The sequence below is a fragment of the Dipodomys merriami genome, unplaced genomic scaffold (genome assembly GCF_024711535.1).
Source record: "Dipodomys merriami isolate MVZ:Mamm:240054 unplaced genomic scaffold, mDipMer1.0.p SCAF_5, whole genome shotgun sequence".
NCBI lineage: Eukaryota > Metazoa > Chordata > Mammalia > Rodentia > Heteromyidae > Dipodomys > Dipodomys merriami.
In genome coordinates, this window is record NW_027206068.1 from 65,290,635 (window position 1) to 65,303,393 (window position 12,759).

General features: G+C 36.8%; 1 protein-coding gene across 4 annotated transcripts in view; it reads left to right on the forward strand.

Moving 5' to 3' along the window:
* The window catches only part of Nup205 (nucleoporin 205), a 113,299-nt gene that overhangs the window by 55,349 nt on the left and 45,191 nt on the right, over nucleotides 1-12,759 (forward strand). For all 4 annotated transcript variants that reach the window (XM_069996840.1, XM_069996841.1, XM_069996839.1 and 1 more), the window contains exons 9-15: nucleotides 1,880-1,996; nucleotides 2,143-2,280; nucleotides 4,800-4,950; nucleotides 5,472-5,677; nucleotides 6,993-7,175; nucleotides 9,050-9,100; nucleotides 9,843-10,052. In XM_069996840.1, the coding sequence (XP_069852941.1) occupies nucleotides 1,880-1,996; nucleotides 2,143-2,280; nucleotides 4,800-4,950; nucleotides 5,472-5,677; nucleotides 6,993-7,175; nucleotides 9,050-9,100; nucleotides 9,843-10,052 (1,056 nt within the window). The remainder of the gene's footprint in view (nucleotides 1-1,879; nucleotides 1,997-2,142; nucleotides 2,281-4,799; nucleotides 4,951-5,471; nucleotides 5,678-6,992; nucleotides 7,176-9,049; nucleotides 9,101-9,842; nucleotides 10,053-12,759) is intronic.

Consider the following 12,759-nt stretch of genomic DNA (forward strand, 5'->3'; position numbering starts at 1 on the left):
GTGTGTGTGTGTGTGTGCATAAGTACAGATAATCTCAAAGATCTAAGAAGCTAATATAATGGCTACATTTGGATAAATGTACTGGTGGTCCAAAAATCGGGTTTTAAAGCCATTTTAGAGAGCTTCTATATGTTAGATGCTATGCCATTTTATGCCAAAAAAGCCATAAAAATGATGGTGGGACGTAAATGAGAGAAAAAATGACCTAAACTACCTCATGTGCTTTTTTATTTTTATTATTATTATTTTTTGTCAGCCATGGGGATTGAACTCTGGGCCTGGGTGGTTTCCCTGAGCTCTTCAGCTCAAGGCAAGCACTCTACCTAATGGTTTTCTGGTGGTTATTTGGAGATGAGAATCTCACAGATTTTCCTTTCTGGGCTAGCTTTGAACTGCGATCCTCAGATTCAGCCTTCTGAGTAGTTAGGATTACAGGCGTGAGCCATTGGCGCCTGGTTTTCATGTGCATATTATAATATTATGTGTTAATTAAAGAAAAGAAAATACCCTGGAGTGTATGGTTTTGTAAAATATTGTGTAGGTCTAATGCAAAATACAAACGCGACTGGAAAAAGAACCATCATTAGTTTTTAGTTTAAATTTTCTTGTTCCGAGAATATACTTACATTTGTTTTATGGATGAGACTATGGCTTTTCTTGGTAAGTATTCTGTGTGTGCCTGAAAGAAACATATCATCTATCATTTTGATGAGTGTTCTATAAATAATTAGGTCAAGTTACTTGCTTCTGTTGTTTAGTTTTTCTGTTGATTTTATGTATATTTGTTTTATTGACTATTGATAGAAATGTTGAAATCTCTAATAATTGTGAATTTGTATACCTATAAGTTGTTTTTAGTTTTTTGGCGAAAGAAGTAGTTTCTTATTTCCGTTGGCAGTTACTTTATGCAATTGTCATAAGATAGAGGTTCTCAACTGTTCTTGTCATAATTTGTAGTATATTACTACTAGTGTGTAGGTAGTTCTAGAAATGCTAAATTTCAGACAATAATTTAAGATAATCCAACCCAGTGAAAACATATCCAAAATGTCAGTAATTTTTCCATTGAGAAGCAAGGGTTAATCTCAGCTTCTACATTGTGGAAAATTCGTTGAAGTTTTCTTGAGCCACATCACTACTTCCAGCTTTTTCTGCTTATGTGGTGCCCTCTAACTGAGGGCCTTATACATACAAGACAAGCACTCTACCACTGAGCCACCTTCCCAGACCCTATTTTATTTTATTTTATTCATTTATTTAATTAATTAAATTTTTTTTGTCAGTTGTGGGGCTTGAACATGGCTAACATTCTACCACTTTGAGCCACAGTGCCATTTCCACTTTTCTGGTGGTTCATTGGAAATCAGAGTCTCACAGCCTTTCCTGCCCTGGCTGGCTTTGAACTATAATGCTTAAATCTCAGCCTCCTGAGCAGCTAAGATTTCAGCCGTGAGTCACTGGTCCTTGGCTGAAGTTTTAATGTATTATAAACTACTGGTAATAATATTGAAGTAAAATTCCTAGCCTTTTCCTTTTTTCTTTTCTTTTCTTTTTTCTTTTGCCAGTCCTGGGACTTGAGCCTCTTTGTGCTCAAGGTTAGCATTCTACCACTTGAGCCACAGGACCACTTCCAGCTTTTTCTTTTTATGTGGTACTAAGCAATTGAACCTAGGGCTTCATGCATACTAGGCAAGCACTGTACCACTAAGCCACATTCCCAGACCTCCTAACCTATTTTTTAAGTCACTAAAGCTTAATAGGTATTAAAAGTATGTTTTCCTTGAATGAAATTACTTTAAGACAGTTCCTTATTTCCTGATTTCATTATTACTAGCCATATATAAGATATTTGCATATTAAATCATGTGTGATTAAATAGGTGAAACAACTGAAGAATCGTGCAGATGAAGATGCACGAATAATTCACATGAGTGTGCAGATGGGTAATGACCCCCCTATTTCACTCAGAAGGGATCTGGAACACTTAATGCTCTTGGTAAGTCATTTTAGTGGTATCTTCTCATCTCTTCTTTCCATTTGTTTTCTTTTACTTTGGAAAATTTTATTCCTTATACTTGATATTCACAAGGGAATTCAATACTTTTTTTTATGTCCCCCATAGTCTTTGCTTTCTCTTTGCAGATTGGTGAACTATATAAAAAAAATCCCTTTCATTTGGAGCTTGCCCTAGAATATTGGTGTCCCTCTGAGCCTTTGCAGACTCCCACTATCATGGGTTCTTATCTGGGCGTGGCTCATCAGAGACCTCCTCAACGCCAGGTGAGCTTTTAGGCTTTCTCCTTTCTGTACTCCAGTATGGTAAGTAAGAATTTTGAAAATGTTATTTTCAGATGTTAATGCTGTTAACTCAGATGAGCACTGCTCTAACCTTGAGAAATTTACATATTTCCTTTTGACTTAAAAAACTTGAAACTATTAACATTTAACTTACTATCATTTTGGATTTTATTTAGTTAGGTAAGTTTACATACTAGATGGGTATCAAATTATTTGGAGCAGAGAAGTTTCTGGCCCTCTAATGTATCACTTACTTGAATTCTATTGGTATTTTATTCTATTTGCTATAGTTTGTCAGTAACCAAAATACCTAATTCATATCAGGTTGGAAAAGGGGAAGTGTGAATGTTAAAGTAAAAAGTTTACAGCCTTAGAAGCTCTTTCTTTCTTATTTTTCTCCTGTTTCTGTGGCTTGAACCAGATCTGTCTGGGTGCTGTCCCTGAGTTTTTGTGCGTAAGGTTAGTGCTCTATCTCTGAGCCACAGCTCATCTTGAGTAGCTAGTATAATAGGTCTGAGCTACCAGTGTCCACCTGGCTTAGTTTTAATTGATAGTATCATGTCTGTGAGTCTTCCAGATAATGTAAAGCAAGAGGCCATTTTCTGTGGCTATATCTAGGATTTCTGTTTAGAAGTTTCCGTGGTGTGGAGTTTTCATGTTTTCTGCCTTCTAGCATCAGAAGACTCCTTATATTTTAGTGCATTCTTACATGTATAGTTTTAGCTTTTCCCATTAAGGAAAATATTTCATAGAAGAGTATGTTAAAAACTTTTGTGTGTGTGTTTTTTTGTGTGTGTTTGTGTTGGTATCAGGGCTTGAACTCAGGGCTGGGGTGCCACTTTCTTAGCTTTCTCCTCAAAGCTGGTACTCTACCATTTGAGCCACACCTTCATTTCCAGCTTTTTGACTTGACTGGTTAATTGGAGATAAGAATCTCAAGGACTTGGGGCTGGGAAGGTGGCTCAATGGTAGAGTGCTTGCCTTGCATGCCTGAGGCCCTGGGTTTGATTCCTCAGCACCACATAAGCAAAAAGAAAAAAGCCGGAAGTGGCGCTGTGGCTCAAGTGGTAGAGCGCTAGCCTTGAGCTGAAGAGCTGAGGGACAGTGCCCAGGCCCAGAGTTCAGGCCCCACAACTGGACCCCCCCCCAAAAAAAAAAAAACCCAAAAACCTTAAAAAAAAAAAAAAAAGAATCTCAAGGACTTTCCTCTCTGGGTTGGCTTTGAAACCTCCAACCTCAGATCTTAGCATCTGAGTAGCTAGGATTACAGGCAGGAGCCACTAGCACTCAGCTAAAACCTTTTTTTAAAGACTAAATTTTTAAAAACTTATGCAGAGTTTGAAATACATGAAAGATATAATAAAATACATATAAATATAACATGCAATCCTTAATATTAAGTAATTAATATATAATATAAAGTGTATTTAATATGTACAAAGATATAGTAAAATATAATAAAAGGTACAATAAAATTTTCACATAAGTTAACATACTGCTATATCTATATCTGTCTATCAGTCTCTCTATTATATATATATATATTTTATATATATATATATATATATATATATATATTTTTTTTTTTAATCAGTCGTTGGGGCCTGAACTCTGGGCCTGGGCGCTGTTCCTGAGCTCTTCAGCTCAAGGCTAGTGCTCTACCACTTGAGCCACAGTGCCACTTCCAGCTTTTTCTGCTTATATGGTACTGTGGAATCAAACACCTCATGCTTGCAAGGTGAGCACTCTACCACTGAGCCACTTTCTCAGCCACATACTGCTATATTTTAACTTCATCTATATTATTCTTACTACTTGCATTTTGCTGGAGTTTTTGGAAAGGAAATTATGTATAGTATGACATTTCATCCCTCGATGGTTAAGTAAGTGTATCTCTTTAAGTAATATTTACCTACCCCATATATAACCATTGTTATACCTAACAGATTTAAAACTTTCTATTGATTTATAGCATTTCCTGTTTGGAATTCCACTTAATGAATGAGTAATATTTTTAGTTACTAATATATTTAAAGCATAAACAACAAAAGTAGAAAAAAAAAGTGGATTTGAAAGCATAGGACTTGATGAGAACAAAGAAACCACATCCTTTTGGTTGCCAGATCTTCATACTGATTATACTGCTGTTTGGTTATTCTGGTGTTGAAGTATGCCTTTGAATTTGCTGGCTAATTTTGAGTTAGTAAGTATCTTTAGCTGTCTTAGATATTTTAAAATGTATGTAGTCTTACATGTTGTGACATTGAAATATTTGGACAAATGTACTTTATATTCACAAAAGTATTCTGTAATCACATTAAATTGCTTATGACAGGCTTCAAAATAATTTTACATAAATAGAATGCCTGTTAATTTTGCATTTGCTAGGGTTAAATCAGCACTTAATTTATATAGCTCATGTGGAGGCTTCATGAGCTAGTACATGTTGCCTAAAAGTTAGCATAGACTTTATATAAACTATTGGTTTTTCTTAATTTCAGGTTGTCTTATCAAAATTTGTTAGGCAAATGGGTGACCTCTTGCCTCCAACTATTTATATTCCTTATTTGAAAATGCTCCAAGGCTTGGCCAATGGACCTCAGTGTGCCCATTACTGTTTCAGTCTGCTCAAAGTCAATGGTAGTAGTCATGGTAAGGAAAATCTAGATTTAAGTTGTTATTGTACTCTTGAGTTTACTGTCCCACTGCCTAGTGAAAAATACTGGTTATTCATGCTGAGTTCTACTAGATCTATAATTTGTTTTTATGACAGATGGCTTCAAGCATAGTGATGCCTTAATTATGGTCTCATTGTTTAGGGAGGTTATCCATTCCTCTTTTATGTTTTTGTTTTGTGCCAGTCCTGGGGATTGAACTTAGGACCTGGATGCTATCCCTGAGAATTTTTGCTCAAGGCTAGTGTTTGAGGCCATGGCCCCACTTGTGGTTTTTTTGGTGGTTAGATATTAATTAATTTGTAGTTAATTGGAGACTTTGTTGATTAATTGGAGAGTCTCACAGACTTTCCTTCCCAGGCTGGCTTTGAACTGCGGTCTTCAGATTTCAGACTCCTGAGTACCTAGTATTACAGATATTGAGTACAGTGGCCTGGCTATTTTTGCTGTTGTTGCTGTTGTTTTCCAAAGAAAATTCTGTGCTGCTATTTTTTACAGTTGAGAATATTCAGGGAGCAGGTGGTAGTCCTGTTTCCTGGGAGCATTTCTTTCACTCGTTGATGCTTTATCATGAACACCTCCGGAAGGATCTTCCAAGTGCAGATAGTGTCCAGTACCGTCACCTCCCTTCACGTGGTATCACCCAGAAAGAGCAAGATGGATTGATTGCTTTTTTGCAACTCACATCTACCATCATTACTTGGGTAAGTAACTCACCCACAGCATAATTTTGTTTATATCCTAGCTCAGTGGAATTTAAAGGGGCCAAACATTTTTTTTAAATGCTTAAAGTTTATGAGTAATAAATTTTGCACATAGAATTAGTTCTTAAATTCTTTATTTTCTTACTCTCTAGAACATATAAATTATACTCATTCCACTCAATAATATAATCTTAAGTATGAAAATAATAGACTAAATTTTAAAGAAAGTAGTCAGAAGAGCCAGTAAGAGTCAGTTGTTTTCTGTGTATCTTTCTTGGTTTTCTAGCAGAAGGGCAAATCTATGTATATATGTTGGGATATATGTGCATACATAAAGGATAGCTTTAATTAAAAAGAAGTTACCTAGGGTTTTTTTTTTTCTCCCTAAATAAAACCATTTACCTGAATCTAACCAAATTAATCTTTAGAAAGCATATTTTTGCCGGGCACTGGTGGCTCACGCCTGTAATCATAGCTACTCAGGAGGCTGGGATCTGAGGATCTCAGTTCAAAGCCAGCCCGGGCAGGAAAGTCCATGAAACAGTAAATCACCAGAAAACCGGAAGTGGCACTGTAGCTCAAATGGTAGAGTGCTAGCCTTGAGCTGTAGAGCTTAGGGACAGCGCTCAGGCCCAGAGTTCAAGCCCCCCGACCAACAAAAAAAAAAAAAAAAAAGAAAGCATATTTTCATCACAAGTTTCCCAGTTTAGAAATTCATTTAGTTGTTTATTTCTGTGTTCATTAGACCAAAGTTAAGTTACTTGGTCTAACATCTCTGAAAGATGAGAATATTGTCGTCTAGCTTTTTCCATCTTCCTAATCATGCTTTCAATTTATTATTCAAAATGTCAGGTTGGTAAAATGAAGTGATTCTTGATAACTATATTTTTACATTGTTACTAGTTTAAAAAATGCATTTTATTAAAGTATAGCATCAATTCAGAAAGGCTTTAAAATATCTGAGTAAGACTTAGGAAGCCTTGGCAGACCATATATCTCTTTTATAGTGTTATTTCCCACATTTGGTTCTACAAACGTAATTTCTCTTCCATTCTTCGACCAAACTAGCCGTCTGACTTGCCCCGCTAGTTAGACTGACAGCATTAATAATAGGCTTATCTTTGTTTAGGTATGTCTTAAAGTGTGAGGGGCAGCATCAGTGCTAACTAGCGATTGCTGGTCATTTTTCTTAGCTTTTAAAAATTGAAAGCAAGACCATGCTGTGAGCTTTGGAGACCAGTCTGGGCAACATGAACATAGTGAGCCCCTCAAAATGAGTGAATAAAAACTTGTTCTTTTCATGTTCCATTCTCAGAGTGAAAATGCCCGCTTGGCACTCTGTGAGCATCCCCAGTGGACGCCTGTTGTGGTGATTCTGGGCCTACTGCAGTGCAGCATTCCCCCTGTTCTCAAGGCTGAGCTGCTGAAGACATTGGCAGCTTTTGGAAAGTCTCCTGAAGTTGCTGCGTCCCTCTGGCAGTCCCTGGAGTACACTCAGGTAGTGATAGGAACTTCCTCATTGCATTACTTGGAAAGTAGCTTGGTAATATGTAAAGTATACTGTGCACTTCCCAGCTAGAAAGTTTGGCAACCAAGCATAGCATTAGAAACTAATAAACCTAGGTTTTTCTTTTGGCTCAGTTGACAGTTTCACTAGGTTATCAGGGATTAGTTTTTCAGACAGTTCTGTTAGGCTTTATTTTTGAAAATCTGTAAGATAATTCTGGGTGGACAGATTTCTTCCACTCTTTCACACCATGTTGATGAAAGCCTTCAGAAGCTGTTTGTACTTAATAAATGTGGGATGTGTATGTTTTCTTTTCTCCTTTTTTTCCTTTGCTCAGCATGCCTCAAACCAGGAGAGTGACATACCTTATTTAGCTGTATATCATCACTAGAAATGTTCGTTTTTTTCTCTCATAAAGGGCACATCCAACTGTTCACTAAATTTGCATGGGAATTTTAACAGCAGCAAAGTACTTTTTATTATTGATAGTCATGAAGACTTACTGCCAAGATGATGAACTTTGGGCAAAATTAGAACTAGAACAGCAGGAAAATTTTCATTTCTGCATACTTACAGAATGAATGTACTTTATGCTGACATGGGAGGGGAAGTAGATAGGTTACATGATATTTGATGTCTCAATGAATTATTGTTTTCCTCTCTGTAATGTAGGCTTAGAATTTTTATTCCAAGAATAGTTATTTGTCTATATGATAAAGTAAAAAAGGAAAATAAGGATATGCTTTACAGAACTATCTCTAGGAAACAGGTGAAATAGGCAAAGAAGCCTGCAAACTCATTATTCACAGAAGTAATCTTTTTTTTTTTTTTCTTTTTTATCAGTTGTAGGGCTTGAATTCAGGGCCAGGACCCTGTTGCTGAACTCTTTTCATCAAGGCTAGCACTCTACCACTTTGAGCCACAGCTCCATTTTCTGTTTTTTGATGATTAATTGGAGAAAAGAGTCTCAGAGATTTTTCTGCCTGGGCTGGCTTTGAGCCTCAGTCCTCAGATCTCAGCTTCCTGAGTAGATAGGATTACAGGTGTGAGCCACTAGCTCCAGCTTCATTTTGTAATTGTAAACTCTTCTTGGTTATTTTCTAACGTATGTGTCCTGAAGATATGAACATTTCTTTATAAAGAGAACAGTTAATGAAGTTGGTATATGCTGAAGTTGGTGAATGCTAAGTACTGATGCTTCACTTTTTGATGCATACGAGATTTTTTTAGGTGGGGGGCAGGGGGCAATTACTACTATTTACCAATGTCCTGACTGCTTTTGCCTTTTTACATTGCAAATTAAATGTGATTGGGTTTAGAAATCTTTGTTCTTACAACAGCAACATTTTAAAAAGGATTTTATTTCATCTTATACTCTTAAGTTGCAGGAAAGTTAAGTATTATGAATAAATACAATTTATCATGAATAAATACAATTTTTGTTTACCAAGTTAGGTCCTAAGCCAGGTCAGGACAGAACGTTTTAATTCAAAATGCCTGGCCATTTTAAGAAATCTTATTAAGTTACTTGGTCAAAGTAGAGCTGCTTGTGAATTTATGTGTCTTTCAAAACTAGTGAGATTTTATCCTGTAAATCCCTTTAAGGATTAATTCCCAGAATATCTGAGAGGAAATTTGCTGGAAAGAGCAGATTGTGTGCTCCTAGAAATGACCCATTTCCAGTCGAGAATCCTGTGTGAATCTATGAAGATTGTTAACAGAAGTCTGTCAGGGACTCTGTCATTGCTAATGGACATTGTGAGATGAGTGAGAGCCCTGTATGTGATCTGTGACTAGTAATATGCACAACCATTACTGCTCAGTGATATATGAGGAATATTACTGACATGTATTTTTATTTTAAGATACTGCAGACTGTCAGGGTTCCAAGCCAGAGGCAAGCAATTGGGATAGAGGTAAGGTTTAGAGACTGTATTCATTCACACATGTGAAATAAAAAGATTATAAACTACGATTAACTACCAGATTTAATATATTTACATTTAAAAGGCTTCCTAATCAGTGTTTAAATGGAGATGAAACCATTAATGAAAAGAATCAAATACTTCATGTTCCAGAGTTGGAGAAGGATTTACATGAAAACTATCTAAATTGAAAAGTCTTGGTTTCAACCGTTTAATTAAGTTACTTGACTCAACCTGTTTCTTCATTTTATTTGCGGTGGTATGGATGGCCCTAACTGGCTAGACCCTACCACTTGAACCATGCTTCTAGCCAGTTTTGCTTTAATTTTTTCCCCCTCAGGGCTAGCCTTGGACCTTGATCCTTCTATTTATTCCTTCAACATGGTTGGGGCCAAAATACATATAACCATGCCCAGCTTAATGGTTGAGAAGAGGTTTGATAAATTTTTTGCCTGGGCTGGCCTTGAGCAGGCCTTGAAGTAGGATCTTCCTGTTTAGTGCCTCAGGATCTCTACTTAAACATTTAAGATCTCTTTTTAATTCTAGTTTGGAATGATACGTGAGGATTTGAAGTTCTTCTGACTCATCAGATTGACATACTTTAGTATTTATTTCTGTAACTGAAACATGATAATATCGGTTATTAGTCTTCTGATATGATTTAACCCTGTTGGTGAGTTATAGCTATGAAATGCAGAGCATTTATATTATCAACTTTTGTTTTTCTTTGAAGGTTGAACTCAATGAAATAGAATCCCGATGTGAAGAATACCCATTGACTCGGGCCTTTTGCCAGTTGATCAGCACCCTGGTGGAGAGCTCATTTCCTTCTAATTTGGGCGCTGGTCTGCGGCCCCCTGGCTTTGACCCCTATTTGCAGTTCCTTAGAGATTCTGTGTTTCTCCGATTTCGTACAAGAGCCTACAGGAGAGCTGCTGAAAAGGTTATGTTCAGAGAAAAGTTACTTAGTGTTGCTTTTTCTTTTATCCAGCATTTAATGGTCTACAAATTCATTTTAGCTTTTCAAAGTTAACAAATTCAGTTTTAATCCTGAAATGCCTCTAGCTTGATTAATTATATATATTAAAAAATAAATTCAGACAGTAGATTAAAGCATTGACATTTAGTGATCAATAATTTAGGAGTTCATAGTCTCATATACTAAACAGATTTTGTGTATTTTTTTTTTTGAGGCAGGATCTTTATATGTCCACTTGAACAAATTTTAACTAAAATTGAACTAAAAAGGTTGCACTTTGGTTGAAAACAAATGTGATCTTTACTAGGATGATTTGGATTAGGATTGAATAAGATTACACTTGCACACTGGTTAATCTCTTAGTGCTACTTCTGGTTGTAATATTGGCAGTGGGAAGGAATGTTGTCGAGGATGGAGGCTGAGGAAGCACTGACATGTACATCTGGCTCTCTCTGTTACTAAGAAACTACTGAGCTCCTCGTATATATAATTTTATGTAATTCCAGTATTTTTTGAGTCAGGTACGATTAATATTCCCATTTTACAGATGGAGGCTTAGCAAGGTTAAGGAACTTGCCTAAGGTCCAGGACCAGGATTTGAACCTAGGACTCTGATTCCAGATCCAAGCTCATAACCACTAAAAGCTATGTAAGAGACCTTTCCAGGTTCTGACCTAATTCACTTTAGTCTATGATACTGTTTATTACCTCCCAGAATAATCTTGGATGTATCTTCTAGCAACATTTTGCTGTATTATAGTTTGCTGTTTCTGAACATGATATATATTTTTTTAACATAATGACTATACTAAAAATTTCTTAGTTATTTGGGAAAATTTGGAAAATAAAAGTATACAATGAAATTTTATTACCTATAATCCAGTTGCCCAATGGATAGATTATTTCTTTTTTTTAATGTAAGCACAATGAATTAACATTTGACAGGATTACTTTGTATCCCCTTTTTGATACATACATGAAGACTTTTTTTTTGCTGGTTGTGGGGCCTGAACTCTGGGCCTGGGCACTGTCCCTCAGATCTTTAGCTCAAGGCTAGCACTCTGTCACATGAGCCACAGCACCACTTCCAGCTTTTTTCTGCTTATGTGGTGCTGAGGAATTGAACCCAGGGCTTCATGCATGCAAGGAAAGCACTCTACCACTCAGCTATCTTCCCAGCCCCCCTTCCCCTTTTTTTTTTCTTTGGTAGGTCATGGGGCTTGAACTCTGGGCCTGGGCCCTGTCCCTCAGCTCTTCAGCTCAAGGGGAGCACTCTACCACTTGAGCCACAGCACCACTTTTGGTTTTCTGGGGTTTATTGGAGATAAGAGTCTCAGGGACATTCCTGCCTGGGCTGGCTTTGAACTGTGATCCTCAGATATCAGCCTCTTGAGTAGCTAGGATTACAGACGTGAGCCACCAGAGCCTGGCTAATATAACTTTCTTTTTGTCAGTCGTGGGGCTTGAACTGTGGGCCTAGGTGCTGTCCCTCAGCTCTTCAGCTCAAGGGTAGTGCTCTACCACTTGAGCCATAGGGCCAGTTCCACATGAAGACTTTCCATGTTATTAAATTGTCTTCTTAATGATTACATTATATTCATCACTGGTGTTCAGTGTAGTTCATTTATTGCCCTGTCACCAGCAGATATAACTTGTTTCTAATATTTAGTCATAAATAACTGAAGTTCACATTTTTGTTTTGTTTCCCTTGTAGTTAAAAACAAAGATTCAAGGTGGGCGATGGTGGGCATGCCTGTAATCCTAACTACTCAAGAGGCTGAGATCTGAGGATTGCCATTCAAAGTTAGCCTAGGCAGGAAAATCTATGAGACTCTTATCTCCAATTAGCCACTAGAAAACTGGAAGTGGCGCAGTGGCTCAAGTTGGTAGAGTGCTAGCCTTGAGCTGAAGGACAGTGCCCAGGCACAGAGTTCAAGCCCCATGACCGACAAAAAAAAAAACCCAAAAAAAACCCAAATAACCCGTTTAAATACATTTTATTTAAGATCTAGAATGACTTTGTTAACTTTTCTGACCTGATGAAAATAATAACCATACCTCATTAATGAAAGTCATTTCAGGTGAATAATGGGTACTTAATCATTGTGATCTTTTCAACAAAATGTTCTTATACTTCTTTATACTGGTTTTATTTGTTTACTTTTTTTTTTTTTTAATAGAGTAGAGGATGGAACTCAGGGCTTTGTACTTGCTAGGCAAGTGCTCTTCCACTGAGCTAAATCCCCAACTTCTGTACTGGTTTTAAAAGCCTTTTCCCCTAAAAGTCACTGTGACCTTGGTGTTTAGAACTCTAGTCAGCCACATTCTTTCTAGATTACTGATTTTGCCTGCGTAGTTACACTTCTAGTGTTACTTTCCTGCTGCTGTTTCATTTTACCTCCACTTCCTTATATTTACCCTAAAAATTTCCCCTCTAATTTTAGAATTTGACTACTTGAAATACTTCCAGAGCTTAATTTATGACAGTGTATTTTAGGATAATGTCTTCTCCCAAAAGCCATGCTTTGATTTGATAAAAACAATAAATGTAAATATAAAATGTTTCAAACAGAATGCCTATTTGTCATTGTAAAAATTCATTATTAGACAGGCGCCAGTGGCTCACGCTTGTAATCCTAGCTACTCAGGAGGCTGAGATCTGAGGATCGCG